Source organism: Triturus cristatus, chromosome 1_2, assembly GCF_964204655.1.
Source record: "Triturus cristatus chromosome 1_2, aTriCri1.1, whole genome shotgun sequence".
Classification (NCBI taxonomy): Eukaryota; Metazoa; Chordata; class Amphibia; order Caudata; family Salamandridae; genus Triturus; species Triturus cristatus.
Genome location: NC_140580.1, coordinates 399,830,788 through 399,850,712, shown reverse-complemented (window position 1 = coordinate 399,850,712; position 19,925 = coordinate 399,830,788). Strand labels below are relative to the sequence as shown.

General features: G+C 45.4%; 1 protein-coding gene across 1 annotated transcript in view; it reads left to right on the top strand.

The window, feature by feature from the left end:
* Positions 1–19,925, top strand: part of ATAD1 (ATPase family AAA domain containing 1) — a 183,547-nt gene that overhangs the window by 54,654 nt on the left and 108,968 nt on the right. Inside the window, exons 6-7 of the mRNA XM_085605575.1 lie at positions 10,202–10,308; positions 19,556–19,645. Of these exons, the coding sequence (XP_085461701.1) occupies positions 10,202–10,308; positions 19,556–19,645 (197 nt within the window). The remainder of the gene's footprint in view (positions 1–10,201; positions 10,309–19,555; positions 19,646–19,925) is intronic.

Sequence of the window (19,925 nt, the reverse complement as noted above, 5' to 3'; positions counted from 1 at the left end):
GGTGTATCCATGTCACAGGAGAGAGGGTAAATGGTATGTTGTTAAAAATCTGGACATGGAGATTGGGTCCGATATAACCACTACTGTGCAGACAACATGGTTGTAATAGAAGGTTTTGGACTGTGTTGCATGGGGGGGGCCACACGATATCTCTCAATTACTATCTTGCTAGAACATGATCTATATGGGTGCAGTGCTTGCCCTATTTTTATAGGGACCGCTCCCATTGTATTCTCAATTGAGTAATCTTCTGTTTCTGTGAGTCTTAATACCCTTACTGTCTTGAGTACCTCAGTTGAAAGTCTAGGTAGCTTTTTCCAGATTAATTAAGTTGATTCTCTCTGGAGATTCTGAAAAGTATTTCCTATACAGTGCCAGATAGTAATTCAGAGAGTATATTAATTAGGATTGCAGCCATTTGCCCCACCCATGATACATACATGTGTATCCATCTCCTGCCATAAAGCTGTGTAAGAGACCAGTCTGAGTCATCCTTTTGCCCATAAACTCCTGACAGCTTTAGTATCTATCCTGAAGGGCATCACCCTGCACAAAGGTTAGCCTTTCTCAGCCATGCACTTCAGGGAGTTAGGAGGATGAACTTATGTGCATTAACTTTATATCCTCAGCATCTGCCATATGTACCAATTTCTATCAAAGGGTGGTATTGAGACATTCGGGTCAAAGAGAGAGATAGTTCATTAGCAAAAAAGGATCTTTTTTGGTCCTACCCGCAAATCTAATACCTAACATAATCAGCCATTAGGAATTTAATTACTAAGAGCCCTGTGAATAGGACAAACGGGAGCTTTGATATAGAGCATCCCCAGCGCTTTCATTTGCACAAGCTGAATGGAAGAGAATATGTAGTTTACCAGAACCCTCGCAGTGGGTTCTCCATACTCTGTTATCACACTTTGATAAATTGAGCCACCAGTGCAAAACGCTCACCAAAATGCCCAGTTTACCGAGTGATTAGTTAAAACAGTGTAGCCTTTTACCATTTCTTACTGGGCTATTCAACAGGTTGAGCCAGTCTGCATATATTGTCGAATATTTGCCTTCCTTCAAATAATCCTAATTGAGCTTTGTGGATTGGGGCTAGGAAAGTCTGGCTTGTCTGTCAGACAGTACTTTCGTATATATTTTGGTGTCCGTAATTAGCAAGTAAATAGAACTATGTGACAAATCCAGCTCTTTGCTCTTGATACATTGTCAGCTTTCGTCACCAAAGGGGCTATCCTACCCTGCTCACCAAAGTCTGTATGTTTCAGCCAGCAGTCTTGGGAAGCTCATTGACCTATCTAAGTATACATCAATGACACACACATATGAAATGAAAGTCCAGAAACTTATAATATCGCCACAGTACTTATTTATGGAAAGCTGTCAACTGTATGAGGGCCAAGCGTTAACCATTGTCTACAAAGGAGGGAACTGTTTGCCCTTGAGGTTGGTAAACATCTAGGACATGCAGATCTCAAGAGTACTCTGAATCCTTACAACTACTGCTCCCAACTACTGAACTAGGGCGACAAGCTTCTGTAGCATCCCATCGCTTGTTAAAGATAACCTGGCCCAGACTCGATTGGTGGCTTTCATCGAAAATTGCTACATTCAGTTTTCCCTTTCCAAATATGTGAGCAGCTTCTGACCCTGCATGGTCTTTTAAGCCTCACACATTCCAGGTGATGAAGGTAATATAAAATCTTCCAATATTCTCACTTATAAAAGTTTTGTATACATATCACATCTAGATGTTGTTTCTTCTGTCTTCACCAATTGACCTCCAACAGACTGCACAAGCCATGTAGGCAGCTTCAGTCCCTTAATGAATGCTACTGCTAGCATGTCCAGCAGAGCCACCAGCAGCCAAAGACACCAAAGTAGAGGCATCTAATTTTTAGGCGTCAGTAAAGCATAATGCCTTTATAGTCCTGCTGACCCACAGTGCTCCATAGAGAGCGACCATCTTGAATCAAAACACTTTCTGCAGCAGCAACTAAAGCTACCACATAAACAGCTATCGCTAATAAACTGTTTGCTTGTTAGAACCGATTAAGTATTTTGGTCCTTATTACGGAAAATGTGCGAAGGTGTAGTTTGTTGTTTTCTATATTTGAGAAACTTAAATCATCAAGTTCAATTACTATAAATCTGATCACACTGTTATGGTGATGGGCTTAGCCACACTGAGTGTTGGAACTCTGGAAACCCAGTGTTCCTCTAGTATGTGTTTTTAGAGTCTAGATTTATGTGTTGCTGTTTAAAGCTGAATAATAAACAATTGTGTAGGCTCTGTACTGTACACACTGAATAACCAACTGTTTCAGACCATTTCTGTGTTTAATCTTACGTGGAACTTCACTGTTCTCTTGGCATTGAGTTGCCAGGCAAGCCACCTCCATGCTGTCCAGATGGCAACCTACCTCAGGTAGTATAGACCAGGGACACTTTCCAGTGTTTGGAACATTCCCAGCATAGATAAAAGTGGTGTAGTGCATCTGTCTTAACAGTACTTTGCTCTGCCAAAAATCGAGGGTTCACACCAACTTCATTTGGACCAGTGTGAACATGTTTGTCACTTAACCAAGGATGGAGACAAGTTCTTTATTTTGATACCACACCAGGGGATGGCTGGGGCGTGGGCCGGTGGATCACCCTGGGGACTGCATTGTTATAAATTTCAGAACAGCACAGGTAGCGTGAAGCTTGCACTTTGATCATCCTGGTAAGCCTAGAGGCGAGGGCTGCCTTGAATTGTTGCCGCTTCTCTAAACCTTGCTATGTGATGGGGCCTGATTGCAATGCTTGCAATATTCACACTCAGTCAGCGTTAGCGAGGAGATTGGCTCTAGTTATCACACATGTAGACCGGGTGAGTTTAGAGTCCCCATCTCGAATCACTTTGCCCTGTCGGGGGTTGACTGCCTCACATCCAAGAGCGGTTCTCCCACAGTGGAGTGTTGGGGGGGGGGGGGGGGGGTAACTGAGCAGCTAGGTATAATTGGCACTGGGGATACTGCTGATGCAGCGTGGAAGTTGCACATGTACTCTATGGCCCGAGGGTGCAGTAATCGGGAAGCTCTTATGGCTGGACCGCAGACCTCTGCGACTCCAAATGAGAGCATGGGGACAGAGTTATGTAGACCCTTGAACAACTGTAAGCCCTTGGAGGCATTGGGAGAAGTCTTTCAGTCATCCCATAGTGAGATAAGCCAGACAAATTGAAGTTCACAGCTGTCTACTGTATTGATTCAATCTGAACCTAAAAGTGGGACAAGGGCCACAGATACTTGTGTTCATACTGCAACTCTTGCTCAAACAGTTTCTCTTGATAAACGGGTTGGGGCATCCAAACGAGATAATCATGTTGAGCTAGTATTCAAAAAGTCTGCCACGCGGGTCAAACTGATGCCTTGGAACTTAGCCGGGCTAGCTTATAAACTCAAGTCCCCTGAATGGACTAAGTTCATACGAGCGCAGTCCTCCCACAGCGTACGTATGACATAGGGGTTTGCAGAGACCACGGCGAGGAGGAGGGGTGCAGCCCGTAGACGCCACGTATAAAGGTAAGCACATTAAAAAAAAAAGAAAAAAATCTTATTTTATTAAAATATTAATTAGGGAGGCGGGGAGTGGAGTACTGCTGAGTGTTTGCCCAACTCCGTGGAACTCTGCGTACAGCAACTACGCCTGGGCTTAAATATAGCCGCGAAAGGTACAGAAATTTCACAAGTTTCTATGAGCGAATTGAATGGAAGGCTTGGTAGACTATGCGCATATTCCAAAACCATGGGATTAAGCCTGGCAAGGTGAACAAAATCTAGATGAAACTGTTCTTTGAGCAGGAAAAATATTTGTTTCAGGTGTGGATTTTCTTCAGACAGAAAAGGGAGTAAGCTATGCCTAGCAAGGAATGTGGCATCGACGTCTTGTGGGAAGATTGGACACTTGATAAAATGTGTCAGAGTTCAAAATTCAATTAACAGAAAGTTGCAGTTCTTGCTCAAGTACAAGAAATGAGAATACTATAGAAAAAGATAGAGGCGTATTTCCGGGCTACGTTTTAGTGTTCGCAGATTGTACAATGAGGAAACCAGACCCTCTTGACTGTGTTGGTCCTTGCATTGACGTCTGTTTGTTGGTACATTTCGGACCTACGATCACTGTGATTACACTGGATTAAATTGTTTAAACATTGAATTAAGATTAAATCTGATGCCATACAATTCCAGCATACATTATGCAGTGTTCCATTTAGTGTGAGAGGTTTTTAAAAGGAGCTGAATTGGATGTGTGCTAGAAGGGTCGTTGAGTCTGTGGAGTCAACTCTGTAGTTGTTCTCCATTGGTGGTAGCCTGAAAACTAATTGTGATTAGAGAGTTTGTCAACCTGTACATTCCGAAAAAGGAGCTGGGAGTTGATTATCATCCACTGCCAAAAATGAATACATTGTTTGGTGTCTTCAATGATGCTTAGTGGTTTACCAAAATCGTCTGGCACCTACGTACCACCGGGTAAAGCTGGAGCCAGAATTGATACAGTCCAATTTTGCAGTACGCCTTTCAGACATGCATCTGCACATCTGTATCTCAAGGCTTCCTGTTCATGTTAGAGGATATTGAAGCTGTGACGCTGTTTTGGATGATATACTCATTTACACAGTTGATCAAGAGGAGCATGATCATAGGGTAGACCGAGTGTTGTAAGAGACTATGGTGTGGTTAACAAAAAAGAAATGTGTGAATTCAACCACAGCATGGCATGGTGTGTTAGCAACGTAGAATTTTGGTGATATTTCTCAAAGGGTGACAAGAAACCAGGACACGGGTGGATGAAGGTTATCATTAAACCTCCTCCTCATAATGATCAATATGACTTGTCTTTTCAAGACCGTATAAGTTTTATGCCACAAATCATTCTAAACTGCTTCCAACATGAATTGTTTAACCAGGATGTTGAGGGAAAATATTCCCTTTTTTGGGATGCTCAGTATATATCAAACATATCGGGTCTAAAACGTCTGATGGTCTACCATTTTATATCAATGTAGATACTAGCAGATAAGGGTTGGGAGCTGTTGTGGCATAAAATAGAGGGAAAGTGGAAGCTACTGTAGGTTTCGAATCCATAGTGCTTAGGGAAACTGAACTACACCATTCAGTAATTGAAAAGGAATGGTTGGTGTACGGTTGGTCAGTAGAAAAATTCAGAGTGTATATTTGGGGAAGCAAGTTTCTTTTGTGAACTAATCACAAGCCAGTATTGTACATTTTGAATGCTGAAAGTATTACAAATAGTCTAAGATTTACAGGTTGTCCACAAAGTTGCTCCAGTATCAGTTTGATGTGACACCCCATTTCCAGGTAAGATTTTTTTTTTGTCCAGGTTTCCAAGTGAAGATTAGTCAGATTGTTAGGAGAGTGATGAGTTGGAGAACTATTTTGCACCAGCTATGTTTGTTGAGGAGGCTGGAGCACTTTCAGAATGAGCTGCTGCAGCAGAATGGGTTTCTTAAAGAAGTGGTCTCTTATGTCAAGAGTGGTTGGCCCAAGAAAAAAATCTATTCCAGTTAGCGTCCTCGCTTTTCTTAAAATAGCGGAAGTTTAGTCTGTGGAAGGTGGGGTTATTTTCTGTGGTGATAGTTTACTGTTACTGAGAGGGGGGAACCTAGTGTACTGTTACTGAGAGGGGGGAACCTAGTGTAAAATGCCCATCAAGGATATTTAGGTTATACGATGACAGAGAGGAGAGTACTGTTGGACCTGGCCCTTTTTGCAGGGTTATCCCCAAACCTTTTGCCTTCATCCTGTATTTTGTTGTCTTTTTTGTTGGCTTTAGGACTCTGGGCACTTTACCACTGCTTATCAGTGCTAAAGTACTTGTGCTCTCCCCTTGAAATATGATATAATTTGTTTACATCTGTTTGGCATATTTAGTTTAATTGTAAGTCCCTTGTACAGTGGTATCCCATTTAGCCAGGGCCTGTAAATTAAATGTCTCAGGCCTGCCACAGCAGGGCCTGTGTGTGCAGTTTACTGCAACATTGACTTGGCATTTACAGTTACTTGCCAAGCCTGAAACTCCCCTTTTAATACATAGAGGTCACCACTAAGGTAGGTCCTAAATAACCCTATGGGAAGGGTGCAGTGTAGGTAAAAGGTAGGACATGTGCCTTTATTGTGTGGCATGTCCTGGTAGTGACCAAAAGCCTATTTGGCTTCTCACTGCTGTGAAACCAACTCCTCTCATAAGCTAGCATTTGGAATTCCCTTATAGGTACTTAAGTGATAATTCCAGATCCAAAGGGAGTATTAGGGCTATGTTTGAAATAGTGGTGATAAGGCCTGCTTATTGGTGTAGGTGGATTTTTCATTACTGTTGTAGAAAGCAACTTTTTAGAAAGTGGGCATTTCTCTGTGCTTATGACACTGTGCTTTGCAGCCTGACTCCAATCTGCGTCTAGGGCAGTGTGACCGCTAAGCTTTGTATATACTTTCCAGACCGCCATCACACAGGGAGGAATGGGTTTTACAGGGTTGCATCTGCATACTGAATAGTCTTCCTGGGCTGGGAGTGAGTGAGTGAGGGAGGTGGCGCGCACTGACATTTGTATAGGCTGTGTCTTGCCCTCACACAATGGGCTTGTTTACCCCCTATTGTATGTCTGGGACAGGGCTGAGTTGAAAGGGGGTTTTGTGCACTTCTAAGGTTTCTTTTGAAGTTCCCCCAGATCAAAGACATTTTGAGTGCAAGTACAGAGGCTCTGACCCCATGATGTTAGACACTGCATGGGACTTGTAACCAGATGCTGCTGGCTCTACATGCTACACATTGCCAGAAGAAACTTTTATGCTGCCAGGAAGAATCGCCATTGGACTTACTTGCTTCTTATGCTGACCTGTGGCCCGCTGAACTGCATGAAGGACTGGCACTTGCTACAAGGACCCTGATGTGCTGCCTGTTCTCTGCGCTTGTGCCCCCAGTGCTCTCCAGGGAAGGGTGGATAGGCCCTCTCATTGCTCAGTTGGGATCTCTGACAGATTCCAGGACAAACTGCTTGAGCTTTCAACTCCCTGACAAATTAGTGTATGGTGAGTGCTGCAACTGAACCTCTTTTTTGACAGAGCCAGCGTGTAGTGAGCGCTGTGGGCTTAGACACCTTTGCCAGTGAATCCTCTGTGTTCAGTTGGGCCCCCCAGGGAGGCTGTGGTGTATATTTACTGAAAGGGAAAGCGATGTGCTGTGGCACCATTCCTCTGCTCTCGATTCTGTGCTGGCTGTTGAGAATCTCCCCAGTGAGGACCCCCTCTGCCGCAAGAGACATGGAGAGCAGGGCTCATGGTCTGATCACCAAGGGAGAGTCTCTCCCACTGTTGTCTGCTGTGCCTCTGATTAGGAGAGGTAGCGGGGATCGCTCTACTCTCCCTAGGAGCCAGGTGGTAAGTCAGGCCCCGGGCCGAGTTCTGCGCTCGGCTCCCGCCTCTTTTCGGGCGGCTACACCAGGTGATCCTGCACTTGGGGGACTAGGAAAGGTCTCCCTGCTTGTGCCTGCAGTGGGTTGGCCCTAGCAGTGGTTCGAGAGGCCCTGGACACTGTGCCCCGCCCAAGGGTCTCCTCTGCTTATGGTGGCTTTGTTCCCTTTTGGAGGCTAAAGTTTCGGCAGCTGCACCACACAGTCGTGATCGGCTGCCTTGTTACGGAGACACGCCCCCTTTTTGGTAATGGCTAGGTCACGGGGGATGGGTTCCCTGGGGTTGATATCGGCCCGGGGGAGGTTCACACAAATTCCCCCCCCCCCATTACAAATATCAATTTAAAAAAGGGCCGAGGGGCTGTATTCAGCCCGGGGAGGGGGGGGGGGGGGCGCTTGGCTCCATCCCCTAGTAGAAACCAAAAAAGGCCAGCCCCGGGGAAGTTGTTGGAGGCCCCTCCCCCTTCATCACCCACTTTGCAAAGGGGCCTCCGGGGGCACAACTGGTTGGGGTAGTGGTTCCCAATTTGTGGGCTGCGGCACAGCTAGCCAGGGGCACCAAGCTCGCAGTGAACGCTTCAGATCTACCTGCCCATCTGTGTACATCGTGTGTAGAGGTTATGGGAGTTGTAAACTGTGCTCAAAGCTGTCTGCGCCCTTGTGTCTGTGACACATTTAAGTCACAGACTTTTATGCATGACATTTTGAGATGTGTGCCTGCAGTTTTAATGTTTCAGATCTAGTACTGGCAGACAACCCCTCACCTTCTCAAAAGGTTTAGTTACTTGGATTTACCCTGGACATCAACCTGGGTCTCAGGACCACACTGCCAAGGAAACCAGGACAGCCTGGTACCATCATACTGGAGGCAATAATGGTCAAAAAAGAAATAGATGGCAAACGCAGACATTCTGTAGTGCACACAGGATCTGAACCACATTCCTGCTCTATCAGGGCCTCACAAACCCTGCTCAGAAACAAGCTAAATACACACCTCTTTAAAGAGCAGTACATCCCATGTCTAAATTCTTCCCTTATGTACCCCTCCTTTGACTCATCCCAAACCTCATTTTACTACTATGATTTCCCTAATTCATTCTAGAGACTCTTACCTCCTCCATCTCTCCTTTTACTCATCCCAAACCTCATCTTACTACTATATCTCCCAAATAACACTTTCTAGTCTTCCCTATCCTATTTAATCCAACTAACAGACACAGCTCAAATCTATTTTTGGTTCCGCAGTAGTGTGCTTCTCGCCGAAAAGAGCTTCAACACCTCGTCAGGGGTAGTAAGCGGAATATAAATGCAATTACAATGCCAATGCAGTAACAGTTCACTTCTCCGAGAACCCCGTGTCCCTCCAGTCAGTCGGTTTACACTGCATGGGGCTCCGCGGTCGATAGGATAGGATTACATCTGTGATTTATAATACCTTAATTGCAGTTCTTTTCAGCGAGAAAAATTAGGTGCTCCCAAGTCCATGTTCCCCTGCCTCCCCCCCCACCCCCACCTGCCAAAAAACAGTAACCTAATAGGGAGTTGCGGGTCGAAAACGTTTGGTAACCACAACGTTATAGTCACAAGACTAGAAGTTCAAAATAATATTTGTGCAGGGTTTATTGGGCCTATTACTGCATATATTCTGTTAACAGCCCTCGTTGTGTTTTTGTTTCGTTTTATGAATGGAGAGCTTTATTTAATAACTGTTCTATTGTATTGGACAGTGCCGTAGCAAGTGTTTTGTCAGGGTTGATGTGCATTTTTTTCATTTTTTTTCTTTGTTAAATGTGTGTGTGTGTGTGTGTGTGTATGTATGTGTGATATATATATATATATATATATATATATATATATATATATATATACATACACACACACACAATGTATTTATTTGGGACCTACTGTACAATGGCAGATATAAAGAAAATAGAAAAAATGTCAGGAAATCAATAAATGATAATCTGAAAATCAAAAATAAACTGAATCCATGATGTTAGTTTGGCCTGTAGGGCGTCAGTAGATTTACCCTAAAGGAAATTAAGATAGTACACTATGGTCACCTGCAAGAACCACTAACTTGAAAGTCACATCACTTACAAAGCTGTACATGTTATATTAAAGCTGTGAGCGTTTTTTTGCTGGTCAACCTGAATACTAACTTGGACAAAGATGCATTTTAGATTCTACTTGTGTGCTTTTATCCCCCTTATTTGTGCTGCTCTGTCTCGCACTTGTGCTTCTGCGCCCCCCCACCCCACCCCACGTTGCTTTCTTTCACCTATGTTCTCTACTGCTTGTTACTTCTCTCCCCCTATGATGTTGCGTTACTCCCACCCACTCTTGGAACCAGGTCATCAATATTTATTACTTTTTCTAAAGTGCTTTGACCTCCATTTTAAAACTCCTCTTTTGCACTACTTCTTGAAAATGTACCAATCCATCTCTGATCTGTAAATAAAAAGAAAAAACATTGCCTTTTGTAAGTGCATGCACGTGCCTACAAAATGATTCGACAGTCTTGCTATTAGTTCTTTGTTTTGCCAAGGTGCACAGCAGCTGCACATGGCTAAAAACCTTGACAAAGCTAATAGGTCTCATAGGCAAGACCAGTTGGCTTTGCCAATGCTTGTTTACTTTTGATATCAGACTGGGGGGGATGTGGCGGCAAATGGCAGTTGCATTTTTGCTAAAGGTGTTTATGGTTTTTCCACCTTCACTTAGATTCCTTTCTCCGAAGTCGGTCAAGCAGTGACCATGAAGCAACAGCCATGATGAAGGCTCAGTTCATGAGCCTTTGGGACGGTCTTGATACAGATTACAGTTGCCAGGTATGGTTTATGAAATGAAGCACATTGCAGCTGTATAAATACTCAATTTCTTATTGTGGTCCTGGCTGAGCCCCAGACATTTAAGTTTTTAATTTTACATGGAATTGACTGTTCCTTCAAAAAAAGAAAGCTGCCCACTTTGGTAAGATAAAGCGTTTCTTATGTTAAGTTTCAGCTCATTGACTGAAAACTGCATGCACACACTATATTTGATGGTCTGGCAGAAAATATGTACTTATGTCTTAACTCTTCTTTCAGTCATAATGTATGGAAATTCAGAAAACATGTAGTCAATGACATGGTGCAAACATTTTACATGACAAGTCAAGGAAATGGTCAAGCCCGATCTCCTACATTTATCCACTATCCACTGAGTGTGCTCTCGTCACAAATCAGTTTTTTTGCAGTAGGGTCATTTTACACTGCCAAATACGTGAAATGCTAAATTCTCTCTGCCCTACAGCCATTCATGCTACAAATGAGGCTTTTTAAGAACTTGAATTTCAGATCTTGTAATCTGATCCTGATAAAGCATATGGTGTGTTTGGTCACAACTTACAAGTCTGGTTCATGCACTTTGTTAACAGATGAGTGATTGCAGGATATCATCATTATCCAGTGTTCCACCTCTAAGTAATTTCGGGTAGGGTAGTTTAGTAGAAAAGTTGGCCATCTGGTTAGATGGGCTGGATATGGCTGCTAACAACCACTTCAATTCCCCTGTTCCTGAATATATCCATCGATGCTAAGGTTTCAGGAGCCAAGTACAATGAGGGGGAGTGGGAAGCCTGGGCACATACCCTCTAAACTTCCACAAAAGATGTATGTCCACTTGATGAAAAGTCTTATTCCAGAGTTCTCCCACCCTCCTTACTACTCGACTTCAGTACAGGGTCTTTCCCGGTCAGATACTGGGGCTGTAAAGAAAACGGGGTCTTATGGATTCGGTTCTTATGGTAGCATATATACCATGATTTTGTTGCCATTTGTACAAGGGCTGGTATTTGATCTGTCGGTGTGTTCTCAGGCATGAAGCAAACTTTATTTTTTTTTTTAAACATGTCTTTATTGACAGTACGTACATTACAAAATATAGCAGTATGGCTCAGGCAACATTGATGCATACATTTTTACTGACCGATGGACACCTTCTCTCCTCCCGTTGTGGCTGTCAAGTGTCAAGGTATCGGCCAGTTAGAATTCCGCTCAGCTTCGGGTCAGCCTACACTTTCATCTCACATGACATAAATTGTGTAAAACTGTTACCAAACCAACTATATCACTTCTATAATACTAAGCAGCAATAGTGGGCATCAGTGGCAACACTGTTACCCCCTGGCTGTGCTGGGGGGGAGTGCAGCTGTAAGCACCTTTGTCCATTTCCACACACATACCGCCATCCCGAGATTCGCCCCCAACCACTGGCACCCCTGACCCTGGCTAGGGGCCATCAACACTGCACTGCATTGCCGCATTGTGGACCCTGGGTGGGGGGGGGGGGGGGGGGGAGAGAGAGAGTCATCCTTCAGTGGCTCCACAGCCGCCAGATTTTCCATCATGGCATCCCACATTTCCAGGTCCCTGTCTGCATGCTCATCAGTGCATTCTATCCTGGCAGTAGTTTTTCTGTCCCCAAACCCCCTTTCCTCTTTTAGTGCGTGTCCGCCATCCATTTTTTGATGGTGGGTGAACCTGTGTCTCCTTTTAGCCTCTTTTGGGAGTCTGGAGCACTCCCAGCAGGCAATGGTTGACTGAGGCATACAACTTTACGCATGTGACTTCCCTTAGTCTTCAGCAGTCCCACCCAGTATCCCTGCAGCAACCTACCACACTATCATATCATGTGTAGAAACGACGCTGGATCCGACCCACATCTGGGACATGCAGCCTAACTCTATGCACTAATTCTGTGCAACTTTTGTGGTGTTAAGTAGGTTCGATGTAAGTATTAAAACTGTGTAAGCCCTTGTGTTACTAGCTACTTCCCTGATCTGAGCACAGACCTGCTTTCATTCGCCCTCTATAAGTGGCACAGGCAAGTCACACATCTACCTGTCCCAAACCACCTTAGTCATGTCTATCTTACAGTCTCCATTTAGAGCTTTATAGACGCGGGATATCGGACCCCTACTGGAGCAGCAGCCACAGTGTGTCTGTGATTCTGGTGGCTCTGCTGAAAAATCTGTCCAGACCTCACAAGGCGTGCTGGGCACCTTAGCATACTGCAAAAATTGTCCCAGCTGTAATTGAAAGAAACCCTGCGCCTCCCCCAATCGTGAGGAAAGTGCAGTCTCCCGCCATGATGCAGCCCCATTCAAACCACTGTGCCATATCCATCATTTGTATACATCGGAAAGGCTGTAGCCACTTCGTGGGGAGTAACCTGGCGTAAGGCACCCTATGCAACACACATGTGACTGCCTGCACCCAAGCCATTTTCACTTGCCTGACAATAAACTGGCTAACCTTTGGGACTCTTGCACCCTGCATTAGGTATCTTGGGAGGACTGTGCTGTACGGTCTCCCCACACCGCCATTAAATTCTTTTTCCCTATAAATTGCAGGTCTGGCAGATTCAGCACCTGAGCACCGTGTCCAACTACAGTATCCCCAGTTCTACTCTCGGTCTCTTGCCAGCCCACACCAGGAGACTATTCAAGTTGGCGAATGTGGATCTTGGGATACTACATAGGGAGTCCAGCGGAGGTACAGGCATCGAGGCAGCAACACCATTTTGCTTAAGGCCAGCCTGCCCATCATAGACAGAGGCAGTCGGTACCATAAGGGAATAGACGCCTCTAGGCTCTCAAGCACCCTACTCATATTAAGTAGGTAGTGGGACTCCAAGATATGAGTGGAAAAAGCACTGTTTTCAGCTTGTTGACCTGTAAGCCCAACACCCTACCAAATTCAGCCATTATCTCCATCATCGCCTCACCGACCGTTCTGGGCAAGTGGCATGGACCTGTGCGTTATCTGCATGTAGGTAGACAACATGGGTATTACCACCCACTCAGCCAAGACCCAACGTAGTCTAATCGCCAAAGGCTCCTTTGCCAAGGCAAAGAGGATTGGCGACCAGGGGCACACCTCTCTTGTACCTCTCAGTGGGCGCGCACTCAGATACCCATAGTTCAGACATGCACAACAAGCTGGGTGTAGAGTAGTTGAACCCCGGGAAAAGATTGGCTTCAGCCCCATCCTTCGCAGCACCTCCCAGAGGTATTCTCAGTTGAGCGTGTCAAATGCTTTTTTGATATCTAATGCTTCCAGTGCAGCCTCCAGGTCGGTGTCTGCCACAGAGTGTAGTCCATGGTAGAGTCTCAGTAAGTTCATCTGTGTTTCACCTAGGTAGGCATAAAACCACACTGATTCTCATGTACCAAGTGGGGCACCTCTCCCCGCAGTCTAGTCGCAAAACCTTCACCAGGATCTTGGTGACAAACCCTATCACAGCCAGAGGCCTTCAGGATCCAGGGTCTGTTGGGTCCCTACCTGGCGTAGGGAGCATGATAATCTGAGCCTCCCTCATGAACGCATGTGGCAGCACCCCTTGCCTCCTCGACTTCTGGAGAGTCTGCAATAGGCGAGTACCTATCGCTCAGAGAACGCTTGGTAATATTCCACGAGAGCCCATCTGGGGCAGGCGTAATGCATTGCGCCATGTTCCGAACTTCTTCCTTTAGTTCCTCCACCATGAGCTCTTCTTCATTCCCTCTCCCCATATCTGCTGTAAGATGAGGACGCACTGACCTTTCCAGGAAGGGTCCAGCATCTGCCGGCTGGTCCTGCGTCACCTCGCTGCACACCGCCTCCTAGTGATCCTGCAAGAGTTGATATATGTCTACGTCCCGGCCACAGTTCTATCACTGCGTATCAACGATAGAATCAATGGGTTGTGCGCTCCCTCTTAAGCAGCCACTCAAGTAGTCGCCCCAACATATCCCACTCCCTGTGCAACCGTTGATGATATTCATGCCAGACAAGGCAATCTAGCATGTCCCAGATCTCCCCTAACTTCCTCTGGACAGTTAACAAGGCTCCCTGCCTCGCTTCCACAACATGGGCTTCCATTTGGAGGTCCGCTAACTACTAATCCTCCCCGGCCAACTCCGCCTCGAGGCAGTACTGTATATCGCTGATCATAGACAAGTACTTCCTGCTTGTCACCACTTTCATGACATCCCATTCCACCCCTCCATGTGCCATTGTTGAACAATTGGTCTCGACGTAGCCAACCGTCACTTCCCAGAGTTCCTCAGAGAACTGGATGTCCCCCAGTGTCTCTGGGTGCAGGCGCCACAGGGCACCCTCGACCTAGTTTTACTCATGCCCCACTCTAGAAGTAGCGGTGCATGGTCCGAGAGGAACCTGCCCAGAATATGTACATCCAGCACCATAGCAGGTAGCTCCTCCAACACCAGAAACCTGTCAAGACAACTATACGCTTCATTCGCCAGTGCATAGCAGGGGAACTCCCTGACCCCCGGATGTGTCCAAGACCAGATATCCGCACATTGCATTTGCTCCATTACGACCCTCAGTGCGGTCGACATAGCTGGCTTTATGTGGGGCACCGGAGATTGTTTATTCAAGCACTAATCCAAAACACAGTTAAAATCGCCAACCCATAAGAGGGGGATCCTGACCTAAGGGAACAGCTCACGCTCTGTGTTGAGGTAGAATACCCGATTATCGCCATTCTGTATACATTTCTCAGACACATTTCCACACCACCCAAGGGCCATACAGTGAGAGGTACCTCCCTTCGACGTCCGCTTAGTTAGAGTATATGCCAGAGTAGAGTTGCATTCTCCACTTCCTTTTCACTTTCTGTACCTCCCTCTCCCTCAAATGTCTCCTGCAGCATAGCAATGTGTATGCCCGACTGGTGGAGGTACGTCAGTATCGTTTAATATGCGAGTTGAGCCCACGGACATTCCATGCCACTAATCTAAAACATGTATCCATAATGCCTCGGTCTATTTGCTATAAACCCTCCACGACTCCTCGCCACCCCTCACCCAATTCCTCAAAAACAACTACCCCATCGCTGCAGCTGTGCACCAAACTGTCAGGAGCTGAGTGCATGCTGTCTGCCATTGGCCGTGGTATTACACACCTTTCCTGCTTATGAGGTAATAAGGCACTCTCTGTGGAGGTTGCCTTCCCTAGTAGTTATGAGTGAATCCTGGCTAAGAAAAATACAATCTCTGGCACCTAGACCCAGAACTCGCGTGTTTCCATTTTAATTGAGTCAGTCACTCTTCCTCAGCGCTGTAGTACAGGTCTGCTGCACTGAGAGGTTTAGCAACCTCTCAATGTATGACAGTGGACCAAGTCACATTCACTATGGTGAATCTTGCAAGGATGATCATTCGGTCAATCTTCTGGATCCTTCTCTGCACCAAAGGCTGAAATCTCTTCCTTTGTCCTAACCAGCAGGAAGAGAGGGAACTGCTCAGGATAAATAACAGGCCTTTGCTCCCAGCCTCAACAGAGACCAACAAGTCTAAGCGACTTGTCTGGGGATCCACCACTCTCCTTGGCACTATCTCAGGTACTCCAGTCTGGAGTCCAAAAAGCTATGCTGTACACATCCCCCAGCTGCACCTATCCAGGCCACATTTTCACAGTCTGCGTCCGGTCGAAATGGTGCAGAGATTTTATCCTCAATATTTCCCTGGAAGGTAAAAGGGCCGAGGACTCTGCCAAGTTCAGGATTTGAACCGTTCCACTCTTTGCAGTAGTTCACAATGTTCAGTTTGATTTGAGCCCTAGCAGCTGTTAAAAAAAACCAAGTGTTCTATAAACCGATTGGCACTTACCTTCGTGTAGCCATGCTGAAGTAAGAGAAAGTACAGCACAGACAATTGTATGCCGCCAGTTTGTCTCTAAATCCTAACCCTGGTGGAAGCTCATTGCTACTTTTATGAGCATGACTCTCAAACAAGAGTCTGACTGTGTAAGAGTGGTTACCATTATATGTGGCTGTTACTTCTAGCTCACAGGCTGTTTCTCATTATGATTGCCCTCCACCTGCCACCTCAGCCTAAGCAGACTGCGATTAGCCCATTCTTTAAAGTGACTGAGATTAATTCAAGCACTCCATCCATCATACTTCAATGCGACTGTAGGAAAGTGGGTTTCTGTTGCAGTACTCCCCCCCCCCCCCCCCACACACACACACACACACACTCACACACACACACACAAACACTTCTTGCCTGGCTTTTGATGCAACTTTGACTATAGATTACCGGGTCCCTGATGTCCAGGTTCCCAGTACCAGTGTTCTTTCCCTAAAACTGCACCACATTTGGCAACTTCGGACACCCGTAGGTCCCTAGTAGATAGCATTCACCCCCCCTTCCCTCACAGCAATGCCGGTGGTGAGCTGGGATCCGGGTCAGTTATGTGCTATGTGCACCCTTTGGGTGGCCTAGATTTTGTACAGTGCACATTCTAAAGTCATGTATTTTGAAGTCCTCTTGTGTGTGATAATGTTCGGTGGTGGGTAGTGATATGAGGCAATTGTCTAGGATCAGCAGTTTGGTGAAGTGGGGAAGCTAGGATTAAGTCCAGGTTTTCTTGTCTCCCTTTGTACACTTCAGCCGCTGGGATTAACATGCTCTGCTTCCACTACAATCACCCCTGCCTGTCATGCCACCAAAGCACCACCCTGTTGCCATCAATCTGGCCCTCAGTCATACTACAGACCAAACTTAGTGGCCATTCGGAAAATGTTTTGTGAGTATCCATTGCCTAAGGTATGGGTAAGTCACCCCTCTAGCAGGAATTACAAGCACTAAATCTCAGGTGTGGGCATACCTGCATGAGCAGATATGCCTCTACAATATTTAAGTCTATTCTTTAAAAATTTAGTTGCCTTTGAAGCCATAGAATGACATGGGCTGGAAACTAGACAACCCGGGTTCCCCAGCACCATGATGGCTTTCCTGAACCCAAGAGTGTTTGATGCCAAACAGCTCCTCTCAATAAACCCACACTGATGCCAGAGTGTAATTTATTGAATCATGTACCCAGAGGTCACTTCAGAGGTGGCCCCTAAAAAAACCTACCAACCCTGGTGTGGGCTCTGACTGGCTGTAGGCAGCCTGCCACCACCAGAAATGTTTCTGGACCCCTGTGTCTAGAGCCCCTGCTCTCTAAGGCCAGAAACAAAGCCCATCCTGGGCAAAGGTGTCAGACCTCCTCCCCAGGATGAGCACAGTGCTCGAGAGAGAAGCTTCAAAGGCTTTGCCGCCTTTGTAATGTGACCCCAGCAGATGACTGAACTAGTTGGAAAACTTGGTGAGGAAAGGAGGTGTACCCCCCCTCCCCCTTGCCAATTCCACCCTCAGGTGTTGGAGGCGAAGTTGAGCGCATTTTTCAGTGCTCACCATCTTGAAGATGGTGGCACTTATCCAGTCAGGGCTAGGGCAATGTCCCCCTCTCACAGGAGGGTGATATAATAGTGTGTGTAGTCACCCCAGGTAGGAGACCCATTGGTCCCTATCTGTTGTTCCCCTGTAATGCCCCTAAATCTAGTATTTAGGTGGCAACCCCAGAGCCTGAAATCAGATTACTGACTACCCAAGGTGAGCCAAACACTACAGCGTTGCACCAGCAGAGAAGACCACAGACACCAACTGACTTGGCCCCAGCCCTACTGGCCTGTCCGCAGCCGTTGAAGAACCTACGCCAAAAGCTGACCCGTCCTGCAGTCGAGCGACCTCAAAAACCTTGGAAGGACTACCTGCTTTCGACAAAGATCAAGATCTCCCATGGACTGCGGACCTTTTAAGAAGAAACTAACTGTAAAGAACAATCTCCATTGATTAACATTGGGTGTCTGACCCCCAATTTGACCTCTGCACCCGGCCACCTCTGTGCTGCTTGTGATGCATTCTTGGTCCTTATTTGAAACTTGCGTGGTGTTGACTCCAGAGCTGAAGACTGAATTTGTAAGTAGAATGCTCGCCTGAAAAACTGCATTATTGTTTCCCTCCCAAAGGTTAACATTGCAAAGCTTGAAAATTGCACTGTCTCCACTTTTTAAAGTATAAAGTATTTTTCCTGAAAAACGTATTTACCTTTTTGCAAACATCTTGGTCTTAAAATAAATTTTGAAAGAAGCTTCTTTTTCTAAAATTGGCGTGGATCTCCTTTTTGCGTCCTGTCATTTATTATAACAAATGTCTTACACTCCATGTTAGAACTAAGACCGCTCGCCCACACTACCACAAATAGATCACTTTGGGTTCACATTGAGCCCTGTACACATCTGGGGGAAGCTCTTACTCTGTGCACTATATAACCACTTAGTGGTATACCATATACAGAGCTAGCTTCCTGCAGATGGGTATGCCCAGACGCATGTTCCGTGCACATTGTGCCACTGGAATCAAGCTGATGAGCCCCAATAAAAGTGAAATCAGTTCTTTGTTCCGGTTCAGGGTGACCTGGCCTGGCAATTCAGCCTGAACTGTTCCCACTGGAGCAGAGTTGAGACTGATTTGCTGGGTCCAAACTTAGGTGGCAAATTAACAATGGACTGTAATGCTGCCCTGAGCAATTATCAGTGGCTGATATTAATTCATGTATTCCATAATCACTTTTTTGTATACTTCAGTGTGACACCTGTTCTTCAAGAAAGCAACTGGTGTGGGTGCATATAAGCACAGGAAAGTCAGGGTTATAACATGTGCAACATACAGGTTTACAGATATTCTTAGTTCTAATTTAGCAGCTGTTGAAGCAGTTTTAGTTTTGCCACCAGTTGGCAAGCTATCCACAAGGCTCATAAAGAAAAGAGCTTACAGACTGTGCGATGAAGTCACCATACAAGTAAATTTGTTTCTTGGATTTTTCTTTTAAATTTTTTCCAAGACAAGATCTAAAGAGACTTGTTAGACATTCTGTAGGCACGTTCTATTTCTTATCTTTTTAAATCTATTCAGTCCTCAAATTGTCAGCTGTTGGTGTTCAGCTTGTTTCTCATTTGAAAAACGTCAACTGACCTTAACCAGTGGATATTATCCTATGTGCATAGGCTTGAATTTGTGTTCAAATGCTTAGCCATTTTTGGCAGTTTAGTTCTCCCTAAATTGATACCATCTACATGTTTTCCAGGCTTGCCAGTGTTACTCTGTTTTCTCATGTTGTTGAATGAATAAGCTGTGCTGACTTTGATTCTCAACAAGCTTAATTTGTCTTACACTTTCTTTATTTTCCTTCATCTAAGGTGATAGTAATGGGAGCCACTAATCGCCCACAGGATCTTGACACCGCTATAATGAGAAGAATGCCATCACGGTTCCATATCAACCAGCCTGTAAGTAGTTCCTCATTCCAGACTCGGGCACATTAACCTCCTCTACTGGTTCTGGGACTGTTAATACTAGGCAGATGTTTGTAAAAAATGTTTTATATATAATTAAATATTTCAAGTGTAAAAATCTTAGTTTTTCCTGCTTTTTTAGAAGTAATTTCGGCTTCCCTCTGAAGCTGTGGTAACTGACTACATTGCTCATTGTTCAGAGCACCAAGTTCCCACATGGTTATCCTTGTCTAGGTTTCATACCCAATATTCTGCCACACCCCTCATTTGTCAC